This window comes from Culex pipiens, chromosome 3 (genome assembly GCF_016801865.2).
Source record: "Culex pipiens pallens isolate TS chromosome 3, TS_CPP_V2, whole genome shotgun sequence".
In the NCBI taxonomy this organism is placed as follows: domain Eukaryota; kingdom Metazoa; phylum Arthropoda; class Insecta; order Diptera; family Culicidae; genus Culex; species Culex pipiens.
Genome location: NC_068939.1, coordinates 129,886,751 through 129,913,868, shown reverse-complemented (window position 1 = coordinate 129,913,868; position 27,118 = coordinate 129,886,751). Strand labels below are relative to the sequence as shown.

Here is a 27,118-nt window from a genome sequence, read left to right as displayed (position 1 = left end):
CCCGGAAACTTCTGCCGATATTGATCGTTCGCTGGAGGTGATCCAGCAGGCTATCAACCAAGCAGAGGCTGCCAACGTTCGGGAGGTTCCTGTTAATTTTAAGGTAACTGATATTGACGTAGATACTAAACACTTGATCAGACTTAGGAATGTTTATAGGAGACAATATCAACGGACTGGGGACTATGACAAAAAGATTTCTGTGAACAATTTGAACAAAATCATACAAGACCGACTTGACACTATCAGAAATCAAGAATTTTCAAAACATGTAAGCCAGCTTGGGAATTATTCAAAACCATTTTGGAAACTTTCAAAAGTTCTTAAAAACAAACCAAAGCCTATTCCTCCTCTTATTGTTGAGGATTCTCCTTTGATTACATCTGAGGAAAAGGCAAATGCACTTGGGCTTCATTTTGTTAGTTCTCATAATCTTGGCGCTTCCATGACCAGCCGTAAAGAAACATCAGTTGCCAATAGTATTTCAACAATTAATAACTCTACCTTTGAATTTCCAGCAGATTCCCATGTTTCTGGTGAGGAAGTCAAAGTTGCAGTAAAACAAATGAAAAATATGAAAGCTCCTGGCTTTGATAACATTTTTAATCTGGTGTTGAAAAAACAGAGTGATCAGTTCTTTCAACATCTAGCCAATATTTTCAATAAATGTTTGCAACTTGGTTACTTCCCTACCAATTGGAAGCTGGGCAAAGTCATACCAATTTTGAAGCCTCAAAAAGATCCAACATCGCCAACAAGTTATCGTCCCATTAGTCTTTTGAGTAGTCTGTCCAAACTCTTTGAGAAGGTCATCTATTCAAGGCTTTTGGATTTTACCAACGATAATAATATAATTTTGAATGAGCAGTTTGGCTTCCGCAAGGGACATAATACTGCTCATCAGCTTACGAGAGTAACCAAAATCATCAAGCAGAACAAGCTTGAGTCTAAATCAACTGCTATGGCTTTGTTGGATGTTGAGAAGGCTTTTGACAATGTTTGGCATGATGGTTTGATACATAAACTGTATTTATACGGTTTTCCAATGTATCTTATCAAAATTATCCAGCACTATCTTTCGGAGAGATCGTTCAAGGTTTTTCTGAATGGGATTGCTTCTGGATTATTCAACATTGATGCGGGGGTTCCCCAAGGAAGTATTCTTGGACCACTTCTGTACAATATTTTTACATCTGATTTGCCTACTCTTCCTGGTAATGGTGTGTTGTCACTTTTTGCTGATGACACTGCCGTTATTTATAAGGGTAAAATAACCAGATATTTAGTTGGCCGTCTTCAGAAGGGTCTTGACGTTCTTTCCGAATACTTTGGCGACTGGAAAATTCGCATAAATGCAGCCAAAACTCAAACCATCATTTTTCCACTTTCCAAATCGGCCAGATTTGCCCCAAAGGATGATGTTTTGATTAAAATGAATGATGTTTCGATACCCTGGTCAAAGGAAGTTGTCTATTTAGGTCTCATACTTGACTCGAAACTTTTGTTTCGGCAGCATGTAGACAAAATATTGAACAAGTGCAGCATTCTCATCAGGTGTTTGTATCCTTTAATTAACAGAAAATCAAAGCTTTCTTTGAAAAATAAGTTAGCTGTTTACAAACAAATAATTTACCCCGTTATTGAGTATGCAGTACCTGTTTGGGAGTGTTGCGCTAGAACTCATAAATTGAAGCTCCAGCGTGTCCAAAACAAGGTACTCAAAATGGTTTTGAATGTTCCTGGCTGGACAAGATCAAGTGAGGTTCATGAATTAGCAGAAGTAAAAACGTTGGATCAGAAGATTCAAGAGAAATGTTTGAAATTCAGGGAAAAATGTGCTATTTCTGAATACCCCTTGATTCAAGGATTGGTTTAGTTTATGGTAAGTTTAAGTTAGTTTTAGGTTAGGTTATGTTTTCTTGACATTTTTTTTTCCTCATTGTACCTAGTGTTACAAAAATGATAAATCATATACTTTAAAAGTTATGAAAATAAACAGTGTTTAAATCACGAAAAGCAAACTAAAGCTGAAGAGCCACAGCTGACCACTTATTATGTAAACCAAATGTAATTATTATAAGAAAGATTCAATAAAGTATATTTAATTCAAAAAAAAAAAACCCCAACGGAGGTGTCTCGGCGCAGACACTGTGCAGGATTTTTCATGTTTTTGGCGTCATTTTGTTGAGTGACTAGTGCTAATTATTTTTCCTGCTTCAGCCAATTGGGTGAAGTGGAGCCACGCGGATGCTGTGCACGATTTTTCGTGTTTTCGGCGTCATTTTGTTAAGTGATTAGTGCTAATTGTTTTCCTGCAATGATTTGTGAGCCCAATTTGTGCAGCGGTAGCAAGTGACATTGTGTGTGAAAAAGAAAAAAAGTATAATGCTAGTTGTTTGGGTATTATCAAAAAGTCCTTCCTATATCATCGTTGATCGGGAGGCACGACGTCGTGTAAATTATTAAAATATGAAATGATGTTTAAGTTTTCATAGTCAAATTACTGAAAAAAGTCCTTTCTATATCATAGTTGATCGAAAGGTAGCTGACGGTTTAAATCGAGGTTTAAGTTGTCTGGGTAATCGTGGTGCAAAATTAAATGTATTTAATATTGAAATAACTGTGCGCGAGTGTTTTGGTGTGATAATTAGAAATACCTTTCTCCCCATAGCATCGTAGCTCGGGAGGCATCGAAAAGCCAAAACCTTATCCTACTAACCCCAACAAATATTAATCCCGTGCTGCTTGATGGAGATGCTGTGGATTCAACGGTCTCATGCGGTGTCCACAGATATATCCGTAGTAACAGTTCAATAGGGCGAATCTGCGTTTGTAAACAAGCAGTCTATCCCCCTCTTACTTTACGTGAACTGTCACTTGAGCAAAAGGGATAGACTGCTTGTTTACAAACGCAGATTCACCCTATTGAACTGTTACTACGGATATAGCGAAAAACTATGTGCTTGATGAGTCTGCAACTACAACTATCGGACTAACATTTCTCCCTTCTGTTGAACTGCAGGCTTCTTGGGAGGGCGCCGGTATTGACTAACAAAGAAGGGATCTTCAGAGGTTAAACAGTGAACGATGGTTGGCTCCCACTGACCATTTTTGGTGAATTGTTCAACTTTAGCTGATCTGTCAATAACGGAGTAGCAGTCCATTGGCAGTCAACTATACTCATGCTCATGAATAAATGTTGTTCTTTTGAGGGTTTACATATCATTCAACAATATGTTAGGCCGTTGCAAATATTTTTCAAAGTTTATGGCACTGCAAAGTTTGATAAATGCGAAGAGTGCTGAAAAAATCGAGTTTGCAATTCGGAAAAAAAACACTTTCGAATGGGATTTTTAAGAGTAACGTTTGTTTCCTCGCTTTAGATTCGCGTACATGTATCTGGTCAACAGTTCCGAAAAGTGTTACTATTCGATACAAGTGCTGAAAAGTTGAATTTCCCTTCACAAAGATTCAGCGATGAACACTTAAACGTTTTAGCTCAAAAAATCAATTGACATAATAGCTAAATCCGTACACCGTACCGTTTTAACAACACTTTGAGAGATTTTTCCACGTGATTCTTCGAGCAGGTCTATCATCTTTCTTTATACGGTTCTACCGAGCACCTTCAACGTCTGATCGTCGTTCGAAAATCAATCCCAATGATAATCTACTTCAAATCAAAGCCTCCATTTCACTATCGTAAAAGATAATGTCCCCAGCCAGCCGACCCGACCCGACTACGCATCTAATTAGCATGTATCAACCAACCAGCCACTCGAAGATCGCTCGAGACGTCCCGCGAAGGTAAGTCGTCGGCTGCCCACCGAACGCATTGTCTCCAAACGCAGTTTTGCTGGTGTGGATTGTTATGCAACCACCACACTTTATGCATATGCATCACTCTATAGCGAGTCTAGAGGTCATCACTCTGGCTAGAAAAAAAAAAGATAAACATGAGTCTCGAGCCCCAAGTCGCCCAAGTTGGTTCCACAGCCACGCTCGAATAGTTGATAAATGTCTCTGCAACGGTTATCATCATCATCATGTTGACCAGGCTGGTGCTGTTATCGGTGGTGGCGGTAAATTTCGTCTGCGATTCGGTAAGTTCCGTGGAGTCCAACCGGAGATCGATAATTCCGTCCGGAAATCCCAGCATCAGCAGCGATGGAACTCATTCCGTTAGAACACGTGCCAGTTCGTCTTCGCCGGCGGGTCAACGGTCACCACTGATCGAGATAATGTTGCGCATTTTGGACACCATTCAAGTGGTTCCGAAAAAGAGGCCAAGGAGAGCCATCGGGCAGAAACGGCACAGCAAAGTGGCGACGACGCTGACGTCACCGGAACAGTCCGAATTAGACAAGGTCAAGCGATAAGAAAGGCTGTGCGGTTCATGAGGTTTTCGTGTAGCATAGAACTTTTGAAACGACTAGATTGCACAGTGTTTTTGCTTCACAACTTCTTCTCCCACTTTGGTGAGAGTTCAATCCCTTCAATAAAGAATCAAATAATTGCCACTCTCAACCCATTAGACCACCAAGCACACGCTACCGTAACTACCAAACGCTCCCAGTGCATACTAATGAACTCCCTTCACGTCCAAAAGTCGAATTCTAATGGCCACTTGTTCTCCCCGTAGGCCCCACTGTTCAGCGGTAGCGGCATCAGCAACACCAACAACAACAAACCTCTGATGGAATCATCCCTGGAGCAGACCATCGTAGAAGCCGATCAACACCTATCCGAGGAGGATTCCCAACCGATCATCATCAACCAACCAAACGATCAAAACGATTCCTACTCCATCGAACAAGACATTCCAGACTACCCTTCCACCGAAGATTCGTACGAAACCGTCCGCGAAGAAGCCGACGAGAAGATCTACGACCTGCTGCTGAAAATCCTGCAAATCCTAGACGACCAGGCCCACCGAGATGCGGAGCGAGTCCGGAGGTTGGGAACCTTGCGCGTCCTAGATGACCACATCTCCAACGAACATCCCACCGACGACGACGACGATGATGATGATGGTGACCTCGGCGATGAAATTGAGAGTGACTGATGCAGTTTGCTGCGCGAAAAGCGAAGTGAGGCACCGACATTCAAGTTCAATTTACTTAAGGATCCATTAAGGTTTGTTGGCGTATACAGTTCGGTCAAGGGGAATCCCGTTGCGTTGTGTTCACAAAAGCTTGATAAAGAACTGTTTCACAGCTCATGTATTTACAATGGTGATAATAAAAGTTAAAATAAGTATGGGACATTTGAACTTTAATTCTTGTAAATACATGTGATCTAAATAAATCTGAACATTACAAATATTGACTGTTGGAAGCCAAGTTGAATACATACAAAATTCAGAACAAAGAAAGATTAGGTTTTCAATTCAAAAGCTTTTTTCGGACCGTTCAGAAACTTAATTTTGTATGAGAAACTTGAAGATTGAACAAATATAGCTGAAATCGCACCCAACTTTGAGATGCCGATATCTAAACAAACAATTGAATCGTCCTGATTACCCACATTCGTCCCGTTTACTCTTGAGCAAAAATCGAACGCGACGCAAATCTGCCTACCGTTTGTCACTACCACACCAACCGCAACTGAATACTGTCTCATCTGCTCTCCCTCTCTCTCTCTTATCGGCTCAATAAGTGTGCTATGTCGCTCGCAGCTGCTTTAAAATAGTCTATGATCGGCTGTGTTTGAATTTTTGATTCGTTTACAATTTATGACTATGATGGAATGGAATGAATGTTACCAAAAATATTGTCCATTTTATTTTTGTTTGTGGCCGGGACCCTCGGTGTAGGGTAAGCGTGGTTGCCTCTCATCTGGGTTCGATCCCAAAAGGTCCCGGTGGCATTTTTCGAGACGAGATTTGCCTGAACACGCCTTCTATCGGATGGGGAAGTAAAACGTCGGTTTTGGGTGACTCACCACAAATAACCTTCGGACGCCTAGAAATGAGCAGAAACTTGCAACAGAGACCACAAAAGACCAGGCGGTCGTTGAAGTGGATTGCTTTGCTTTTTTTTCAAGAAAAAAACAAAACTGGAATTCTTTTTAAAGGTACAATAAACCAAATTTTCCAAATTTACCCCCGGCTCAAGGCGGTTTTAAAAACATAAAAAAAAACTATTTTTCATCGAAAAAAACACTACAAAAGTTTTATAAACTCTGCCATTTACGTTACTCAACTGTAAAATTTTTGCCACATGTCATTTAAAGGTAAATTTAATGTACTTTTCAAATCTACTTTAACGTATAAGGGTAATTTTTTTCATTTAAAACAAAAATTTTCATTTTAAAATTTCGTGTTTTTTTAACTTTGCTGGTTAATTTTGTAGAGTGTAGGAATGTTCTACAAAGTTGTAGAACAGACAATTACAAAAATTTCGATACAGAGCAGTTCTCTCAGATTTCGGTCATTCGATTTTTTTTGTATTTTTCAATCCGACTGAAACTTTTTTGGTGCCTTCGGTATGCCTAAAGAAGCCATTTTGCATCATTAGTTTGTCCATATAATTTTCCATACAAATTTGGCAGCTGGCCATACAAAAATGATGTATGAAAATTCAAAAATCTGTATCTTTTGAAGGAATTTTTTGATCGATTTGGTGTCTTTGGCAAAAATGTAGGTATGGATAAGGACTACACTGAAAAAAATGATACACGGTAAAAAAATTTTGGTGATTTTTTATTTAACTTTTTGTCACTAAAACTTGATTTGCAAAAAAAACACTATTTTTATTTTTTTTTATTTTTTGATATGTTTTAAAGGACATCAAATGCCAACTTTTCAGAAATTTCCAGGTTGCGCAAAAAATCTTTGAGCGAGTTATGAATTTTTGAATCAATACTGATTTTTTCAAAAAATCGAAAAATTGGTCGCAAAAATTTTTCAACTTCGTTTTTCGATGTAAAATCAAATTTGCAATAAAAAAGTACTCTAGTGAAATTTTGATAAAGTGCACCGTTTGCAAGTTAAAGCCATTAAAAAAATCCATATTTAGGTCCAAATATGAATCCAAATATGAAACATTCGTGAAATTTTCCGATCATTTCGAAAAAAATATTTTGAAAATTTTCAAACCAAGACTAACATTTTAAAAATGCGTAATATTGAATGTTTGGCCCTTTTGAAATGTTAGTCTTGGTTAAAAATTTTGGAAATATTTTTTTCGAAAAGATCGGAAAATTTCATATAGTTGCTGAGATATCGACATTAGAAAATGGTGTTTTGTTTGGGTGGGACTTAGAAAACATCAATATTCCTAAACTTTTGCATGGCAATATCTCAGCAACTAAGGGTCGTATCAACAAAGTTCAAAAATGAAAAATATAGAGAATTTTCTCAGCTTTTCAAAAAAAATGTTTTCAAAGGTGGGCAAACATGTGCACTAATTTTAAAAAATGAAAAACTTCGACTATTTTCAAAAAAGTCACCTAAAAATGGATTTAACTTGAAAACGGTGCACTTTATCAAAATTTCACTAGAGTACTTTTTGATTGCAAATTTGATTTTACATCGAAAAATGAAGTTGAAAAAATTTTGCGACCAATTTTTCGATTTTTTCAAAAAAATAGTATTGATTCAAAAATTCATAACTCGCTCAAGATTTTTTGCGCAACCTGGACATTTCTGAAAAGTTGGCATTTGATGTCCTCTAAAAAAATGAAAAATAGTGTTTTTTTGTAAATCAAGTTTTAGTGACAAAAAGTTAAATAAAAAATCACCAAAATTTTTTTACCGTGTATCATTTTTTTCAGTGTAGTCCATATCCATACCTACAACTTTGCCGAAGACACCAAATCGATAAAAAAAATTCCTTCAAAAGATACAGATTTTTGAATTTTCATGCATCATTTTTGTATGGCCAGCTGCCAAATTTGTATGGAAAATTATATGGACAAACTAATGATGCAAAATGGCTTCTTTGGGCATACCGAAGGCACCAAAAAAGTTTCAGTCGGATTAAAAAATAAAAAAAAAATAAAATTTAAGAAAAAAGACCGACTTCGTAGAGAATTGCTCTTTATAAACATAAGGGGTTTGCTTAAAAACATCACGAGTTATCGCGTTTTACGAAATTTTTTTTTTAAAGTTACTTTTTACATTTCTCTTTGTTTCGTCGTCCGTGTCTTTCGCGGGGGACCATGAACGGCCATGATCAACGACGAACAACTGTTTATACATACACAGAAAAAAATAATGTAAATTTGGAAGCATTAATTTTGGAAGGTTGAATATTACCTCTTTTATGATGTAATTTTACCTCAATTTAGACTGAAAAAGTGACATTACATCAGAAAAGTGGTAAAATTACACATTTCCAGAGTTAAAATTACACCTTTTTTCTGACATAAAAGATGTACCCCTTCCCAGATGTAATATTACCATGATTTTTTTTCTGTGTATATAATTTTTTTTTTGTAATTGTCTGTTCTTCAATTTTGTAGAACACTCTAAAACATTACCCTGCAAAGTTAGAAAAACACGAAATTTTAGAATAAATTTTTTTGTTCCAAATGAAAAATGACCCTTTTGGGTCAATGTAGATTCGAAAAGTGCGTTAAATTTTTCCAAAGGGCCTCGTGGCGCGGTGGTTAGCGGCTTCGGCTGCCGATCCCTAAGTTACTATGGGGTGCGGGTTCGATTCCCGCCTTATTCTTCTGGCCTTCTATCGGATGGGAAAGCAAAACGTCGGTCCATTTGCGTAAAAGAGGTTTTGGGTGACTCACCACACATAACCTTCGGACGCCTACACAGAAAAAAAATCATGGTAATATTACATCTGGGAAGGGGTACATCTTTTATGTCAGAAAAAAGGTGTAACTTTACCTCTGGAAATGTGTAATTTTACCACTATTCTGGTGTAATGTCACTTTTTCAGTCTAAATTGAGGTAAAATTACATCAAAAAAGAGGTAATATTCAACCTTCCAAAATTACAGCTTCCAAATTTACATTATTTTTATCTGTGTTGAAATGAGCAGAAACTTGCAACAGAGCCCACAAAAGACCCGGGGTCGTTAAAGTGGATTGCTTTGCTTTGTTAAATTTTCCATAAAATGTCATGTGACAAAAAAATGTACAGTTGATTAACAGAAAATGGCAGAATTTTTAAAACTTGTTTAGTGTTTTTTTTTTTTCAATAAAAAATACTTTTTTTTCTGAATTTTACATAAAAGTCCCTCTGACACAAAATTTCTATCACATCACCGTTTCAGGCTGCAAATCATTGAAAAACACCTCTTTTTTCACATGTTAAAAAATGGAAGGGGTCGTACCGCCCCTCCGATACGAGATATCAAAAAACGGACCACGGATTCGTGATCAGGGACAAAAGTTACCCAAATTGTTTCTTGAACCATGAATCCTTTCCCAGAAAACAACTCGAATGTAGGTCATTGAATTCAAGGATAGGCAAAAACCCAAAATTCGTACTTGATTCAATCAAGATTCACCTTAACATTACGGGTCACCCAGAAGTTGTGTTCTATTTACTTAGAGCATCAATTAAATTTGATAATATTCTAACCCGCGCAAATAACCCGCTAAGAACCGAAGCCTCTGAACCTCTGAACAAGTTCCTATCACACACAAAAAGTACACAGAGAGAGAGAAAGAGAGTACGTTATGACAGTTGTTATGTATATGGTCGATCCCACAGGTCATCACAAGTGTAGCTATAGCTCTACATCGTTCCGGGGCTATACGGCTATACATATGGAAATAAAAATCCATGATTCGACGAAATATAACAACCAGATCAAGTGCGACGACACTCGACATTCGTACGCGATAACTCGTCCGGCAAGCATCGCAATCCGCAGCGCGTGGCCAGCTCGAAAGTTCAGTGAAGTTGTATAAACCAAACCCCAAAGTATCAAAATGGCCAAGCTGGGACTATTGTTCATTGTTATCTTCTGCATCGTTCAGGTACATATATACGGAACGGGGACTCGGTTTTGCTATTGTGAATATCAGTGATTGTTGTTCTGGTATAATAAGCATCGAAAAACAGTTGAATTGGTACACAAACGATAGATAGCTTGTTGAAAGATACAGGATAGTGCAAATTTAACTGAGCTTTTACTTTTTTAATTTTGAAAATGTATTATTTTCAACGATTGGAAGTGCAAAGATAACACGAGCCTACAAAAGAGGAAAAAATACTTGCAGTTTCATTTTGTTTAAACATCTTTTAGTCTTCAAACAAAAAAATAATAATTTAAAGAGCTTCATTTTACTTGAATTTATGATAATTTTTGGTTATTCATTATCAATCGATTCATTTAACTTTAAAAATTTAATTATTATCATAAAAAAAATTACTTTTTTCAATTGCGAAAACCGTCTATTGACTAATGAAGACGTTTGAAAGCTTATTACATGAATATTAAGTAAGAATCACTCTTCAGAATATAATTTGGTTTTCTCTTTTAACACTCTAACGCCCATGGTTACTCCAGAGCCACTTATTTTGTCTTCAAAATTGAATTTCTCTAGATTTTTCAACCTGATTTAACCTGCATTAGTTTATATAGAATGTTAACCTATAAGCATTAAAAATTTCATTCCATTTGGTCGATCCAGTAACGTGTAATGTAGATAAACGTAAAAAATATCGATTTTTTTCTGGGCCTGAAGGGGTGAAGAACATGAATTTTAAATAACATTTTATTTTGCGTGCCCTGTATTTTTTTGACAAATTTTAAGCATTTTTTCCTTTTTGCTTTCTTTTTGATAAAGAACGCAAAGTGATCAGTGACAGTGCAAAATTCGTGTCCTTAAGAAAGAGGACAAAAGTATAATTCTAAGAGTAATTCCTCCTTATGGAGGTATTAGACTTTGCCAAACAAACAAACAAACTCGAACTTTTTGACAGTTTGCCGGCCTTGTTTTTGCCTGCAATTGTTTGCAGAAACGTCAACCTGCATACATTTGGCTTTGTTTGCGAGTTTGGCAAACTGTCAAACACGACAAAGTGTGAGTTTGTTTGTCATAGTCTAATTTCCTCTTTTACTATTTTGAATATGCTCTAGAATGTTTTCCGTTGGCAAAACGACAATATAACCGATTGCAACTAGTAATATTTCTACGAAAATCATTTATGTTGTTACAGTCCTATTAGGTGATTTGCCTGGTTATATTTTGGAGAGAGAGAAAAAACACTACAAATTCTGTGAAGTGAAAATTTGCATGATTTTGATACTGAAAAGCTGAAATACATGTTAACGTTCAAATCAAAAGAACTAACGATACTTAAAACTTCTCAGAATAAAACATCCTTTTTTTATTTCATTTTTAATGATAAACTTGATTTTGACAACTTTACCTCCTTCAACTTCATTTATTTTTTGATATGTTGATGATATGTTAACTAATAAAACTAATTCATCTTCCAGCTGACCCTCGCTGCCCGTGTCCGCCGCGACGCGCTCGATGACACCGTCGACACCATCAAGAAGGGAATCTCGGACACTTTCACCAAGGAGAACGTTGACGTAAGATATTTACTGAGCATAGTTCAAGTTCCATCAGAGAGTAACACTTTTTAACTAAAATTTGCAGAGCTTCCTCGGAAAACTGTCGGAGCTCGGAGAAGTGATCAAGTCCAAGGCCGGTGAAATCGGCGAAACGCTGAAGCAGAAGACCGACGAAGCCCTCAAGAAGGAATAAGTGTGACGTCGAGGTCAGAACACCCCTTTTAGTTGTAGCTGTTTGTACTTTTGCAAAGCAAAAAAAAAGAAGAAGACTCGTGATGAGAAGAGGAAGAAGAACAGTACCTAATAAAGTTAAACACTAAAAATTACAAGTCACTGCGTCACACGATGTATCGTTCGTTTGTAATTTATCACACGCACTTGTAAGTCGTCTTCGTGTTCGTTACACAGCTTTGAGGTTTGATGCATGGGTGCCATTTTAAGTTGAATGAATGTTCAAAAGAAAATCATTCAAGCGTGAGTTCATGCATGTTTCACGAAAAAAAATTGTTAACTTCTCAATTATTTTTTCATCGACAGTAGTTAAAAATGATTCAATTTAAAAAATATTCTTACATTTATTTTATTTTATTTATTTTTTCCTGTCTATCTGATCCTTTGTGATCAAAATAAATTTTGTTTTTAAGTTAGGATTCTTGAGAAAAGTTCAATTTGATAATACTAAATGATCAATGTTCTCCCTAAGGAACCATCTATAAACCACGTCGACACTTTTTTTGAAAATTCTAGACCTCCCAATTTTTGTAATTATATCTTAAAATAGGTCTTAATTTGAATACCGTCATCTGGGGTGAATCGGGACTACAGTCTGAATAGGGACAACAGTGTTTAGAGCACTTAATGATTTTAAATTTGAAAATGGATGTACACATTTTGTTGGTCTAAGTCTGTTCTATCCGAAACCAACCAGACAAATCAAAATATTGTGCTCTAACATGGTTTAAACTGCTGTCCCAATTCGCCCCATGTGTCCCAATTCGCCCCAGTTGACGGTAGTTGAAGTTTTTAAGTCATTTTCATTCAAAACATTTTAAATGTCACACAAAAACTGTACTTTTTGTATGTGACATATTTGGAACTTAAAGAGAATCAATAAATTAGTCAATTTAGAACCATTTTGTGAGATACAGTCGACTCTCTGGCTGTCGATCTTCTCGATATCAATATTGCTCCATCTATAGATGAATTTTTCAGTCCCTTCAAACTGCATACTTCGATTGGCTTTATTTCTCGATATTTTCTCTTGCTTGAAGGATCTCTTCCTCGACGGTCCCTTGGATTCTGTTTGCTTTAAAAATCTCTTCCGGTTGTCAATAATTTCACTTTCTCATGGCTTGCATAGACATTTTTCTTGGCGAAACGAAGCTTTGAAGGGTGTTTGACATTAGTTTGTTTTTGTTTGATGGATGTTGCCATGATTCTCTCCCATAGCTGGGTATCAAGAAAAAAATATTTTCAATCGAGTCTTCATTTTGCATCGTTCTGTAAACTGATGATTCTCTTCCTCGACGGTCCCTTGGATATTGACAACCAGAGAGTCGACTGTAATTAAAAATTACCCCGATAATATTGAAACTAGAATTTTAAACATGTGTTTTTTAAACGCTAAAATAAGATGAATGTTTTAGTTTCCAAATCGGGAAGATTTTTTTAGTTAATTGTAAGGATGTCTAGAATCTAGATTCAGGGGTGCCCAACCTTTTGAGCAATTCTCTGAGATTTCGGTCATTCGATTTTTTTTTGTATTTTTTAATCCGGCTGAAACTTTTTTGGTGCCTTCGGTATGCCCAAAGAAGCCATTTTGCATCATTAGTTTGTCCATATAATTTTCCATACAAATTTGGCAGCTGTCCATACAAAAATGATATGTGAAAATTCAAAAATCTGTATCTTTTGAAGGAATTTTTTGATCGATTTGGTGTCTTGGGTAAAGTTGTAGGTATGGATATGGACTACACTGAAAAAGAATGATACACGGTAAAAAAAATTTGGTGATTTTTAATTTAACTTTTTGTCTCTAAAACTTGATTTGCAAAAAAAACACTATTTTTAATTTTTTTTATTTTTTGATATGTTTTAGAGGACATAAAATGCCCACTTTTCAGAAATTTCCAGGTTGTGCAAAAAATCATTGACCGAGTTATGAATTTTTTAATCAAAACTTATTTTTTCAAAAAATCGAAATATTGGTCGCAAAATTTTTTCAACTTCATATTTCGATGTAAAATCAAATTTGCAATCAAAAAGTACTGTAGTAAATTTTTGATAAAGTGCACCGTTTTCAAGTTAAATCCATATTTAGGTGACATTTTTGAAAATAGTCGCAGTTTTTCGTTTTTTTTAGTTAGTGCACATGTTTGCACACTTTTGGAAAAAATATTTTTGAAAAGCTGAGAAAATTCTCTATATTTTGCTTCTTCGGACTTTGTTGATACGACCCTTAGTTGCTGAGATATTGTCATGCAAAGGATAAAAAACAGAAAAATTGATGTTTTCTAGGTCTCACCCAAACAACCAGAGCTAAAAATGTCAGGGGTCCTGACGCGAAAATCGGCGACGCATACACGATTTTTTCAGATCCATTCACTGAACCGCAAAACCTTGACATAAACAAACCTGACTCAGTCGTGAGTGCCCTAGCTCACTGAGCAGCTGCAATGCGAGGCAGTAGTCGACCAACGCTCATTCGACGTTGCACGCACACACATAAAGAAACAAGTTTTTACACAAAAAGTTGGTATTTATGCGTGGAAATGTAATTTTGAATATAAGCTATGGTTGTTTTAAGTGTTTTGCCGAGTCTAGAACCATTCAATTGTTTAAAAATAGTCAAAATAGTGTTTAGAGAGGATTTTACGAGTCAGTCATTCGACACGAATTGAGTGAGTGTAGCTCATTTTTTCACGTCTCTCATTCTCCAGCAGCCGACCGGCACGAGTCAGGCGGCAGTGGTTGAACGGACACAGTAGGCTTACAGTCACATGCTAGCAGTGAACTGACATTTTGGTTTGCTTCATGTGTACGCTGAGTTGGAAACATTTTGCAGGCCTGCAAACAACCCACCATTTTCTAATGTCGATATCTCAGCAACTATAGGTCCGATTTACAATGTTAAAACATGAAACATTCGTAAAATTTTCCGATCTTTTCGAAAAAAATATTTTCAAAAATTTAAAATCAAGACTAACATTTCAATCGGGCCAAACATTCAATATTACGCCCATTTGAAATTTTAGTCTTGGTTTAAATATCTCAGCAACTAAGGGTCGTATCAACAAAGTCCGAAAAAGCAAAATATAGAGAATTTTCTCAGCTTTTCAAAAATATTTTTTTCAATGGTGGGCAAACATGGGCACTATTTTAAAAAAATGAAAAACTGCGACTATTTTCAAAAAAGTTACCTAAAAATGGTTATAACTTGGAAACGGTGCACTTTATCAAAAATTTACTAAAGTACTTTTTGATTGCAAATTCGATTTTACATCGAAAAATGAAGTTGAAAAATTTTTGCGACCAATATTTCGATTTTTTTAAAAAATCTGTATTGATTCAAAAAATCATAACTCGGTCAAAGATTTTTTGCCCATTCTGGAAATTTCTGAAAAGTTGGCATTTGATGTCCTCTAAAACATATCAAAAAATAAAAAAAAATTAAAAATAGTGTTTTTTTGCAAATCAAGTTTTAGTGACAAAAAGTTAAATTAAAAATCACCAAATTTTTTTTTACCGTGTATCATTTTTTTTTCAGTGTAGTCCATATCCATACCTACAACTTTGCCGAAGACACCAAATCGATCAAAAAATTCCTTCAAAAGATACAGATTTTTGAATTTTCACATATCATTTTTGTATGGACAGCTGCCAAATTTGTATGGAAAATTATATGGACAAACTAATGATGCAAAATGGCTTCTTTGGGCATACCGAAGGCACCAAAAAAGTTTCAACCGGATTAAAAAATACAAAAATTAAAATTAAAGAAAAAAGACCGATTCCGTAGAGAACTGCTCTTTTGGCCCTGCGGGCCAGATTTGATTTTTCTGAATCAGCAGCGGGCCGGAACTAATGTTTGATAAAAGTTGAAAAAATACAGATTTTTTTTGTTATGTACAAAATTAAATAAACTGGTATTGCAAGCAGCGTTTGTCGATTGCATTTAAATATGTACTCTGATATCATTTATTATAAAAAAAAACAGATTTCATTGGTCGTTGCAATTTTAAAAGTTTTCTCAACATAACAATAGAAAAATATCAATGAGACATGATAAAATTTATTCAAACGAAATTTGGATTCGAATAAAACATTGTCACTGAAAAGTTGTTCTGGAAAAAAATAACTTCAATTTGAAGTAAACTCAGTTAAAACTGTAAGAAATTTAAATTTAATGGCTTTTAGTACATTTTAGACAACAATCCAATTTTATTTATTTATTTTACAAGTTTACGAAATTTACAATTTTGTTTTCTTACACAATTTTTCAGATTGAAAATATCAATATTGAATTGATAAGAAATACATTCAAACATAAAAAAATGAGTTTGAAACGAAGACATTTAAAAAATACATAGTCAAAATTCAAACAATACGTTGAATTAGCATTTTTTTTGCAAAAGAAATAAAAATAACTAAATATTCCTGTTTTTTTTGTTAATATTTAAAAATTTGATAAAACATCAAAGTTGTTCAAGCCGGGGTTCAATAACGTTTGAATCCGATTGATGCAAACGTTGTTCAGGGTGGGGCTTGTCGATTTAAGCTGAGGTACCTCGCAAATGACTAGCCTACGTAAAAATGGGTCACCGAAGCTCGAGTTATTTGCAAGTATAGAAAATAACTCAATTTGTAAAAAAGCGGTCGCGCGGCCCCTTTTGGTTGGTTAGGTTACACAACATATGAAAAGTTGATCTTAAGGTATTTTTTTTAAATTCAAACAATTAATTTATTTATTGAATATTTCATGAGCAGGTTATGGGCCGGTTTTAGAACTTTTTTAAAAAGCCGTCGCGGGCCGGATGAAATAACTTCACGGGCCGGACCTTGGGCAGGCTTGGCCTAGATGATCGTAGAACTTTGCAGAACTCGATTTGATCAAATCTGTAATTTTATGCGATCAAAAAATCGTCCCAATTTTTTATTGCGTGTGTAAAAAAAAGTGCGAACGACATTTTCGATCGCAAAAAATTTCATATTGATCAAATCGAGTTCTGCAAAGTTCTACGATCATCTAGACATCCTTACAATGCCCGAGAACCAGCGAGTTGTAGTTACCGATCCTACTATTTTTGGGAGGCTTGGGCGTCCGTGTAAGTTGGCCTTGCGTTGGGTGTTCCAGCGTTAAAAAAAATGGGAAACATGAACTACGACGTTATCAACGGAAACGGAATCGACGTAACACCTTATGATGTGGCCCTCTTAAACCTTGCGGTTTCGTCAACGGTTCCACAGGTGTGTATCGTTCTTTTTGCGACAAGACTCCACCTCCCGGGTCTCCGAAGTGTGAAGGTATGGCACGGGGAGAGGGCACCGATATTTACACTTAGAATTTTTTGCGTCCGCCTCGGGATTCGAACCAGCGACCTCTGGATTGTGAGTCCAGTGCGTGGTCCGATTGATCCACACAGGCAGACACGACGTTATCAACGATCGCTGCGAAGATCGCAATTGTAAACGATTGTAATTCGATAATTGGAAACGACCACAAACACGGAACAATGAGAACAGTAGTTTAGCAGCCGCGCTAGCTACTCAACGCCATACTAGTTGACGAAGGTCACTGCCAAGTCCATTGGACCACCGCCGTTTCTTGTATGGAGGAGCTGCAAAACGCGCGCCGCCAGACATTTTCTACGCTACGCTCGAGAGAATCTTCACGGTGATAAGACCCGACCCTGCTCGCACGGGGCAGACTAAAAACTCGACCGTTGATTTTCATTTTTTGCATAACGTGCCAAATTTTCTATCAAGCGAAAGGTTATCAACACTTGACTCGGTTGCCAGATCACACCACATTTGATATGGTGTTTGTGTGCGGTCAAATTGAATGGTTTATTAAATTTATCTGAATAGAACAGACGTTTTGCTCGACGCAATAACTGTCGTGCCGTAGCTTGCATAACACCATTAAGAACGTGACTGGAGTTTGGATTGGTCATCATCCTAAAAGGAAATCCTTTGTCTCGTGGATTGCGAAAAACAGGAAGAGATATGCTAATTGGTCATCTTAATCAATATGGATCGTCTGAATTTAGCAAAATAATGAAATAGATGGAAAACGTGCAAGTTGATGCAATTTTATAGGTGGCTGACCTATCACTATCAATTTCGAATATTAATTTATCATGTGACTTTTAGTCTCATTACGCTGACAGCAGTTTGCTAATTATTTCAGAAACAATTATCTTCTAGAATTACGTCAGCACGTGAGTAACGTGTGAAAAGTTGTAATGAGTGCAGTTGAACAAGTAGTAAAGATTCATTCATATTTCAAAAACAATTTGGTCAATTCTGTAATTGGCGCGCACGTCCGTCATCAGCCGTTGGGGGAAACGTTCAATTTGCCTTTCCTCCTTGGGAACGAAGATAACACTAATTGCGAACAATTGAATACCGCGAGTGGTACTGGTACAGCAAGTTGAGTCATTTATTGATTCTAATCAGTTTCACCTTTCTAATAATAAGCTAGCACAGCGTCGTAACTTAGCGCGATCCCTCCTTCTTGGGCTCCAGCTCTTGGGTAGTTTTCTGCAGCGTCTGGAAGGTGACATCGTACAGCTGCTTGAGGGCGGCCTGCAGCTGTTCGGACGCACCTCGGCCCTCCTCCTTGATGCGTTCTCCGGCCTTCTGCGCCTCGGTGGCCAGCGACTGAATGTTGGCCTGAACCGTTTGCTGATACTCCTGGGCCTTCTGGACCAGCTCGGGGTTCTGTTCACTCAGCTTCTGACGAGTCTGGGCGATTTGGGCGTTCAAGTCCTTCACGATCGGGTCGAAGATGTTGGAATGTTTGGCCGCTTCCTCCTGGATGGTGGCCTGAATCGTCTTCAGCTGGTCAACGTACTTGCCCGTGTTCTTCTGGATGGTCTCAACCACCTCTTCATTTGACTGGAATCCCAACGCCTTCAGCACACTCTGCTGGGTATCGGCCAGGGCCGTCTGGAACTTTTGACCAAACTCGGACAGCGACTTGAGAAACGTGTTCTCCTCCGCAGGTGGCGCTGGAGCATCTCGGGTGACACGTGCCAGCGAAACCTACCACACAGAAACAGATGATAATCAGCCCAGTCCCAAATCCACTTGCACTCCGAACCATACCTGCACTAGGCAAAGAGCCAAAACAATAAACACCAACTTGGCCATCTTTTCAATCGATCGTGCTGTGTGTGAACCGCCCGAAATCAGAACTTTGACTAATCCAATCCAGCGGCATTCTACCGGATTTTATATACCGCACCAACACACACGACGCACGCGGCAACACGCCGACGCCCGCGTAGCTCCCCAACAGCTGCTGCCAGGTGTGTGTAGAGTTTGTGCATCGCGACGGGCGCGATCAAGAATGATGGCTCGAATCAATACACATTCCGGCGATCGTTCGGAGTCGGAAAAAGCAAACACTTATTTTGAATTGATTTTTCCCTCTTTCTCCTCTTTCGGGTGCTGCAACGTGACTTGCGTGCTCATGGTAGGAAATGAAATCGAAAGCAGAAGATGATAATTTGAATTCCGTTTAGGGATTCCCTTTGTTTATTCAGCCCTTCAGATCAAGTATTACGTACTAGTAAAAAAATCAACTACGCATCTCCTCCATGGAGTCGCATGGCTGCCCAACCAACCAACCAACCCGCTACTCCTTCGGTCCCAGTGCCTCGCTGGTCTTCCGCAGCGTATCGTTCGTCACCAGGTACAGCTTCGTCAACCCGTCCTTAATTTCCTCCGCGGCAGAATCCTTCTCCTGGTCCACCCGATCGCCCACCTTCATCGCCGCCGCCAGCAACGAAAAAACACCAGCCTGCACACTCTCCAGATACTCCCGCGCCTTCCCCGCCGTCTCCGGATCCTCACTGCTCAGGGCGTCCGCCGTTTGCACCAGCTTATCCGTCAGACTGCGCAGCACCGGTTCGCCCTGCGCCGTGGCCTGCTCCTTGATCGTGCCCTGAATCACCTTTAGCTTCTCCACCAGCTCGTCTGTGCTGCCTTTGATCGCCCGGATCACGTCCCGGTTCGAGCCTTGGCCCTGGCCCAGCACTTTTCGCACGCTCATGTGGGCCTGTTCGGCCATTTCGTGCACCTTGAGACCAACCTGGAGCAGCCCGGCCAGCGAAGGTACCAGCGGATGCTCGGTGGGGGCTGCTACCAGAAACTGTAACGGTAATTGGTACGAGCGTCACGCGTGGTCACTCTACTGCGCAGATTCAAAGCTTACCTGGGCAGCGTGCAAGCACACGAAAGTTTGAAACAATTTAGACATCACGACGAGGTACGCGTTTCGGGGACAGAATCTCAACTGATGAATGTGAAGCTTCCCCGTGAGATGTAAATAGTTACATTGAATAACCATTTCCTTGTTGACGACCAAACTAATTTGATAAAATTAAATTAAATTGACTTCAACAACTTATTTTCAGCGGAAAACTTGTAAAGCAAGACTTTGTACTTTAGTGACACTTACTGACTGAGTTGCGGAAAATTACTGGCGGCTCAATCATGATAAGGGTTGAAAGGTTAAAATAACTCAAAATAAGACCAGAATGCAACTTAAACATGCTTATATGTAGCTACATAAAGAATTTAAATAGAATTAGCAGCATCCAGAAAAGTGTTCCGATTTGGCTCAAATTTGGCATACACGCAAAATCCACATAACACAGATCTGTGTAAAATTTGACACAGATCGCCCAAAACCGGGAATACACAGAATCTGTGTAAAAGGCTTGTACACAGAAGTGTGTACAGCCGTTGTCTGTCAAATCTGTGTAATTTTTCAACCAGTGACCTGTGTAAAATTTTACACAGATCTGGGTAAATTATTTCAGGCACATTTTTAACTTCTAGATTAATAAAAAACGTTTTAAATACTTTAATTAAATCAAAATAAAACAAGATTGATGTTTATTGATGTTCAACAGTGTCTGTCGCTGAATTATTTTACATCTTTCGGTAGATATCATATTGGACGATGTTGGAGCTAGTTTGGTCCCGGAAAGTGATCTAGTTTTCTTGGAGTGATGTATACGTTCCTGGCAGAGCGTTCCACTTCAGGGCCTGCACATCTAGGCTTTCGGACGCAGGAATTTGGCTTCATTGACATCATTCATTCAATCAACGCTATGAAAAAATATAAAGTTAGGTTAGGGTAAGACTGTGAATATAAAGTATAATTTTCTTACCATCATCCGCCGACTCTTGACCAACTAACAATTCCTTGGATACGGCATCGATTCCAGTGCAACAGGTCCGCTATCTGGAAAGTTGACTTGTTTAATAAAAGCAATTCATGTAATATTTTTTAGAAAAATTACCCACCATCTTTGCTAACTGCTGGTTGCTCTGACTGCTGAAAAAATGCCAACACTTTTTACCCAGATTTAAGAGGGAAGCTGATCGAAAATCTGTGTAACTTTTTACACAGATCTGTGTTGAAAATTTACACAGTTTTGACAGCTAGAACATGTTCAACAACCTGTGTAATTTTTTTACACAGATCTGTGTTATCAGGATTTTGAATTTTGAAATATGAATTCCTTGGCGTTGGCATTGGACTTGTTTGGTGACTGCGGTGACGTAGGGGAAATTCTCGTATGTTTGGCAGGTTAAGCACTCGCTCCTAACTCCATCCAATTAGCTGATTTTCACTATTTAAACAACTAATTTTGCAAAACTTTTGATAGAAACTTGCTTGCTCACTTCTTATTGAGCAATTTATCACTCGATTTCAGTTGAAAACGCTTTTAATTAGCTTTAATTGAATGTCAAAGTTCTGACCTGCCAACATTAGAGGCACGCTGGAATTAGATGCTGTTCCCCTAGATGGTGTAATTCACTCTTGGGGTCTTTGATTTGATTAGACGTGATAACCAACAGAGCCATGATTATCGGAACTCTTAAAGCACCATAATATGATTTAAAAAAAATCGTTAATAAGATGAAAAAATATTTTGCAAAAAAGATTGAACAAGAGGCGCCCTTATGACAAAAGTTTGATTATCGGCGCCCCTAAAGTAGCTATTACACTACGGCAAACAAACGTGTTTGCGAGTTTGCCGCAAACAATTTTGCGAGTTTGGCAACTGTTAAACACGAAAAAGTGCGAGTTGGTTCGTTTGTTTGCGGTAGTGTAATGACTCCTTGAAAGAGCATACATTTTTTAAAATATTTAGAAAAAAAGAGGCGTCCTCATGACCAGGGTATGCTAATAGGTGGATTTGAGTTGATGAAAACTACTTAGCTGTTTGTTTTATTTTATTTATTTTTATATGTAAAATATCCAAATTTAACAATATTTTTAACCGGAAAAGGGCCCACTAGTTAAACATTTTTATGAAAATACTCAATATGAAAATTTAACTGGCGCCCCTGCGGCTTAAATTTGTTTTAAACAAATTTTCAATATAAAAATTTGACTGGAGATGCCATAATGACTTTAAAAAAATGCAATTTCTCGATATTAAAAATTGAATGAAGGCGCCCTTACGACTTGAAAAAATCATACCAGTTCTTATTATGAAAATTTGACTGGAGGCGCCCCTATTACTTAAAAAAAAACATGCATATCTGAAGCTTTTTTTTTAAAGGTCCAATAAGCAAAATTAGCTTTTTTTCGTTTATTTGACATTTAAAAAAAACTTCAGATATGTTCGATACAAATAATTGGATGGAGAGGAGTCCCAATGCACAGTGGGAAAAAGGGCCTAAAAATTACCGCAATATGGTTTCGCGCGACCCATCGATTGCTATACATCAAAAGCTTCGTTTTTGCACCAGGAACAATAATCCGATGAAAAATCACACTGCACGAACCGGTGGTCCAGTGATCCGGATTTTTGAAATTAGTATCAGATTTATCCAATTATGAACTGATTTGCATTCTTCTACCATGAAAAGTCATGCAAAACAATCCTAGAATAATATTAAATACCATAGGACCCATTGGAACCGGTTCCAACGATCTCCTGTGGCCACATCCGGAACCTGATTATAAAACAGCGTAAACTAGTCATGCGACGATTCAAACTTCTTTATTTTGGATGGAGAACTAAGTTTTACACTCCTCATTAAACAACATCCGGTCCGTGCAGTGCGATTTTTCATCGGATTATTGTTCCTGGTGCAATAACGGAGCTTTTGATGTTTAGCAATCGATGGTTTGTGCGAAACCATGTTGCGGTAATTTTTTGGGACCGTTTTTCTCACTGTGCAATGATTTAAACATTTTCTTGAAAAATCTCAGCTTGAAAATTTGACTGGAGGTGCCCTCACGACTTAAATTAGTTTTATACCAATTCTCAATATAAAAATTTAACTGAAGACGCCCTTACGACTAAAAAAATAATGCATATTCTAGAACAAATTTCTGGAGGTACCCTTATGAATGGGGAAAAAAATGATGACAACATAAAAAATGCTTAAGAGCGAGTCCACGAGCAAAGCATACCCATCTCGCATCGACCTCACTAATCTGCCTGAAATTTTCATGGATTGTTTGCACATATAAACCTAGCTTCTGGCTAAAATATGAGCACCTTAGGTCAACGGGAAGTGGGGCAAATCGGAACACAAAGTTTGAAGGTAAAAAAAGTTAAAAAAAATCAAGGGCTGTAACTGCCGTTCTACGCATAATTATCCCATGTTCAAAAAAGTACAACTGAGAAAACCGCGATTGAAATTTTTCGACCGTTTTTTGTGTTACTACGCATAGTTGTCCCGTGGGTTCCTATTCATCCTAAGAGTCCCAAATCGCCCCAGCTAGGAGTTTTTTACCCTTATTTGTGATCCTCTTGCTTTACAACAGGTAAACAAGACATAATGCTTCGTAAAACTAATGATTTCATGATAGAAAATACTTGGTGGGACAATTATGCGTAGAAGTTTAACGATGGGACAAACAGACTTGGTGTTATTTTTAATGAGTTTTCGAACAAAATATCAGATTTTGTGCGTTTTTCTTAAAATATACGTCGAACTAAACTTAAAAATGCCAAAAGGTCAAAATCAGCCAAAAATGACATGGGACAATTATGCGTAGAACGGCAGTGTAACTTAGGCAAAATTCAATTAAATTTCAAAATTCAAAATGGATCTGAAAGGGCAACAAAATTCGGAGTGAAGCATGCTAATTGGTAAAATATAAAGGTTGTTATAGTGAAAAAATAGCACAATTTTCTAACTCGAATAAAAAAGTGTTCCATTCAGATATCAACTCGATTTGACCTGGAGCTTGTAAGGGACATCTGGGACCAGACATGCATCGGCACTAAGAGCTCTTTTTAACGTCACTCAGTTGTCAGGTTAAAACCTTTTGTTTTTGGCATAAATAATGTGTAGAAAACATTGGTTCATTGGAAAAAAATCGATTTTAGATATATTGTCATGTTAATGTTCTCTTAAGCTATGACCAACCAGCAACCTCTGGTATGTGAGTCCAAAAATACAAATAAAAAAAATGAAACTATGGAAAAACAAACAATTAAAAATTAAAAAAAATCAATAAAAAAATAATTTTAAACTGTAGCTTTAAATTAAATGATACTGAGAGTTAACTCTGGGCTCAATATGAATTTGGCTTTTTAAAAAACCCCTTAGGCAACGCAATTCTCACTGCATTTCACCAACTAACGGTGTGAAAGCATGTTTTGCCGCAGCAAACCACCACTTCCGGAAACAAACTAGAATAAACATCAACTCTCAGGTACGCTTTCACTACCGGGAAATCACGTAAGTGACCATCCCAAACGTTACCAGTGCCCAACCACCACCGAGACCATGCAGATCATGCTGCTGCTTCAGCGCCAAACGATCCTCCGGTTAACAACCGTGCTGCTGCTGACTGTTGGGGTGAGTAATATGTAGTCGTTTGTGCTTATCACCAGAAAAATGTGGCAAAAAGTAGCAATTTGGCGTACAAATCGTTGGTGCAGCAATTTTAACAATGATTCGTTTTTATAGCTGAGTTAGATATCGAATTAGCAAATTATTAAGTTTAAATAATTTCCCACACTTGCAGACCCTTCTGCAGAGCAGCGAAGCCCGAACCGTTGACGTCAGCCCGGAAAAAAGTGAAACCATTACGTTCATCCACGATGACGACAAAATCGACATCTACAGGTCACACGACAACGACGACGCGGGGAAGGGCCTCGAAACTGACGAAGGTAATCACGCCACACCAGGTTGATTTGACTGTTCAGCATTTTCACGGAGTCTTTTTTCCGCAGACAACGAGGTAATTTCGGTGCGGCTGCTCAACAGTTTTCAGCTGATGAAACCCTACGCTGGACTGCAGAAGGAGGAGGAGGAGGAAGAGCTGGAGGAAGGGCAGAATGTTTCGTACGAAAATATACTGGAGTCCGAGGATGGCCCGGTCGAGCTGACCTCGAGAAATGACACTGCCGTGATGAGTTTGCTGGAAACGTCTACCGTTAGTACTTCAACGAGTTCAAGTTCTACGACTAGTTCAAGGTCTACGACTAGTTCAAGTTCTACGACAGGTTTAAGTTCTTCGACAAGTTCAAGTTCTTCGACGAGCAGGTCAACAACCGTTGAGGTTCCTACGGAACAAGCTACGACTTCAACGATCGAGCCTATGACGAGACCTTCTTCAACGACAACATCGACCACGTTACGACCTACAACTTCTACCTCCACGGTCAACCCAGTAGTTGTAACTCCACAACCGATAGTTTTCGGAAATCGGAAACGTACGGCAAGGAACCACGCCGATTACTACCAATATCCCAGCATTGATCTAGATCAGCTGGACTTTGATGACCTGGAATACTCCGACGTGGACGGAATGCGTCTTAAAGAGCTTCTGGCAACACGATTCATACCGAAAAGTTCCGAACAACACCACCGAGATCAACCCACCAATAAAGACTGTCCTTGCGCCACTGAACAGCCACAATCAGCTCCCGTCGACGCTGAAGACTACGACTACTACCAGGACTTGCCAACACCTCAACCTCATCCTCCAATGATGCCGCACCATGCCAACGCTCGATTCGCCCGCCGAAAGCGACTCCAGCGGCAGCAACCCGAGCAAGCTTCCGAAGAATACCTGGCCCCGACGATGCCGATGGACGGCGCCACCAGCATGGAGCGAGCCGAGCGGATGCACGGTGCCCTCGAGCGGATCATGGGCATAGTGACGATCATGTCGCACGTTGATAACTTCATCCAGAAGAAAACCAAACAGTCGATAAGGCGGCTCGCGCGGCTGTACGAGAGCAGTGAAAAGTGAGCAGAAAATTGTTAATAAAAAAAAATGTGATAAGAGATGACGGATGCGTGTGCGTGTGTGTGTTGAAATTTCTTCTGCGGCTGCTTATCAACGGGACGGATTATGTAAGTTCGCTGCCTTATCAAAACGACTGGCTTTGCTGGGCGAAATTTTTGGTTTCCTGAGGGCAGAGGTCGTACGAGCGGGAATTATCAAACTTAATTTCACTGGAAGAGCATGGAACAGCAACAAAAATGCAGCTACACCATCTGTGGTGTAATCATGTTGAGGTTTGGACTAGACCGTTTGGAGCGAAGATGTTTGTACATTATTTGCGCAACGAAAGTTAAGTTGCGCTTTGCTAAATTTGGATATTTTTTTTATAATAATTTATGATTAAGCCAACCAACTACAGGATTTTATTCAAACCGTACGGTGTTTTTATACAAGTCGTTGAATTTTTGTAGGCCAGATTTTAGTTTGGTATTTTTGGTTCGGTTCGGGATAGATATTTTTAACATAAGAGCAGTTCTCTCAGATTTCGTCATTCAATTTTATTTGTATTTTTTAATCCGACTGAAACTTTTTTGGTGCTTTCGGTATGCCCAAAGAAGCCATTTTGCATCATTATTTTGTCCATATAATTTTCCATACAAATTTGGCAGCTGGCCATACAAAAGATGTATGAGAATTCAAAAATCTGTATCTTTTGAAGGAATTTTTTGATCGATTTGATGTCTTCGGCAAAGTTGTAGGTATGGATATGGACTACACTGAAAAAAATTGATACACGGTAAAAAAAAATTTGGTGATTTTTTATTTAACCTTTGTCATTAAAATTTGTTTTGCAAAAAAACACTATTTTTAATTTTTTTTATTTTTTGATATGTTTTAGAGGACATCAAATGCCAACTTTTCAGAAATTTCCAGGTTGTGCAAAAAATCTTTGAGCGAGTTAGGAATTTTTGAATCAACAGTGTTTTTTTTTTAAATCGAAAAATTGGTCGCATTAACTTCATTTTTCGATGTAAAATCAAATTTGCAATCAAAAAGTACTGTAGTGAAATTTTGATAAAGTGCACCATTTTCAAGTTAAATCCATTTTTAGGTGACTTTTTTGAAAATAGTCGCAGTTTTTAAATTTTTAAAATTAGTGCACATGTTTGCA

At 38.1% G+C, this 27,118-nt stretch overlaps 4 protein-coding genes and 2 long non-coding RNA genes across 6 annotated transcripts; 3 read left to right on the top strand and 3 right to left on the bottom strand.

Annotated features, from left to right (window-relative positions):
* Positions 1-3,380: 3,380 nt before the first annotated feature.
* LOC120414790 (uncharacterized) lies at positions 3,381-5,257 on the top strand. Its single transcript, XM_039576102.2, has 2 exons — positions 3,381-4,103; positions 4,643-5,257. Exons 1-2 carry the CDS (start codon positions 4,047-4,049, stop codon positions 5,063-5,065), a joined length of 480 nt encoding a protein of 159 aa, XP_039432036.1. The 5' UTR covers positions 3,381-4,046; the 3' UTR covers positions 5,066-5,257.
* Positions 5,258-9,781: 4,524 nt separating this feature from the next.
* Positions 9,782-11,827, top strand: LOC120414855 (uncharacterized). The gene is made up of 3 exons (XR_005605140.2): positions 9,782-9,948; positions 11,418-11,516; positions 11,584-11,827. It is a non-coding gene; the product is annotated as an uncharacterized LOC120414855 (long non-coding RNA).
* A 6,308-nt stretch (positions 11,828-18,135) lies between these two features.
* LOC120414845 (apolipophorin-3-like) lies at positions 18,136-18,985 on the bottom strand. Its single transcript, XM_039576170.2, has 2 exons — positions 18,828-18,985; positions 18,136-18,764 (listed from the first exon to the last, which is right to left on the bottom strand). The coding sequence occupies exons 1-2, from the start codon at positions 18,870-18,872 to the stop codon at positions 18,216-18,218; spliced, it is 594 nt and encodes a 197-aa protein (XP_039432104.1). The 5' UTR covers positions 18,873-18,985; the 3' UTR covers positions 18,136-18,215.
* A 108-nt stretch (positions 18,986-19,093) lies between these two features.
* On the bottom strand, positions 19,094-20,152 carry LOC120414846 (uncharacterized). The gene is made up of 2 exons (XM_039576171.2): positions 19,939-20,152; positions 19,094-19,875 (listed from the first exon to the last, which is right to left on the bottom strand). Exons 1-2 carry the CDS (start codon positions 20,071-20,073, stop codon positions 19,360-19,362), a joined length of 651 nt encoding a protein of 216 aa, XP_039432105.2. The 5' UTR covers positions 20,074-20,152; the 3' UTR covers positions 19,094-19,359.
* Positions 20,153-20,356: 204 nt separating this feature from the next.
* On the bottom strand, positions 20,357-21,229 carry LOC120414842 (uncharacterized). The gene is made up of 3 exons (XR_005605138.2): positions 21,039-21,229; positions 20,903-20,976; positions 20,357-20,840 (listed from the first exon to the last, which is right to left on the bottom strand). It is a non-coding gene; the product is annotated as an uncharacterized LOC120414842 (long non-coding RNA).
* Positions 21,230-24,314: 3,085 nt separating this feature from the next.
* Positions 24,315-26,006, top strand: LOC120414801 (uncharacterized). The gene is made up of 3 exons (XM_052709972.1): positions 24,315-24,566; positions 24,736-24,883; positions 24,947-26,006. Exons 1-3 carry the CDS (start codon positions 24,495-24,497, stop codon positions 25,969-25,971), a joined length of 1,245 nt encoding a protein of 414 aa, XP_052565932.1. The 5' UTR covers positions 24,315-24,494; the 3' UTR covers positions 25,972-26,006.
* The last annotated feature ends 1,112 nt before the right edge of the window (positions 26,007-27,118 follow it).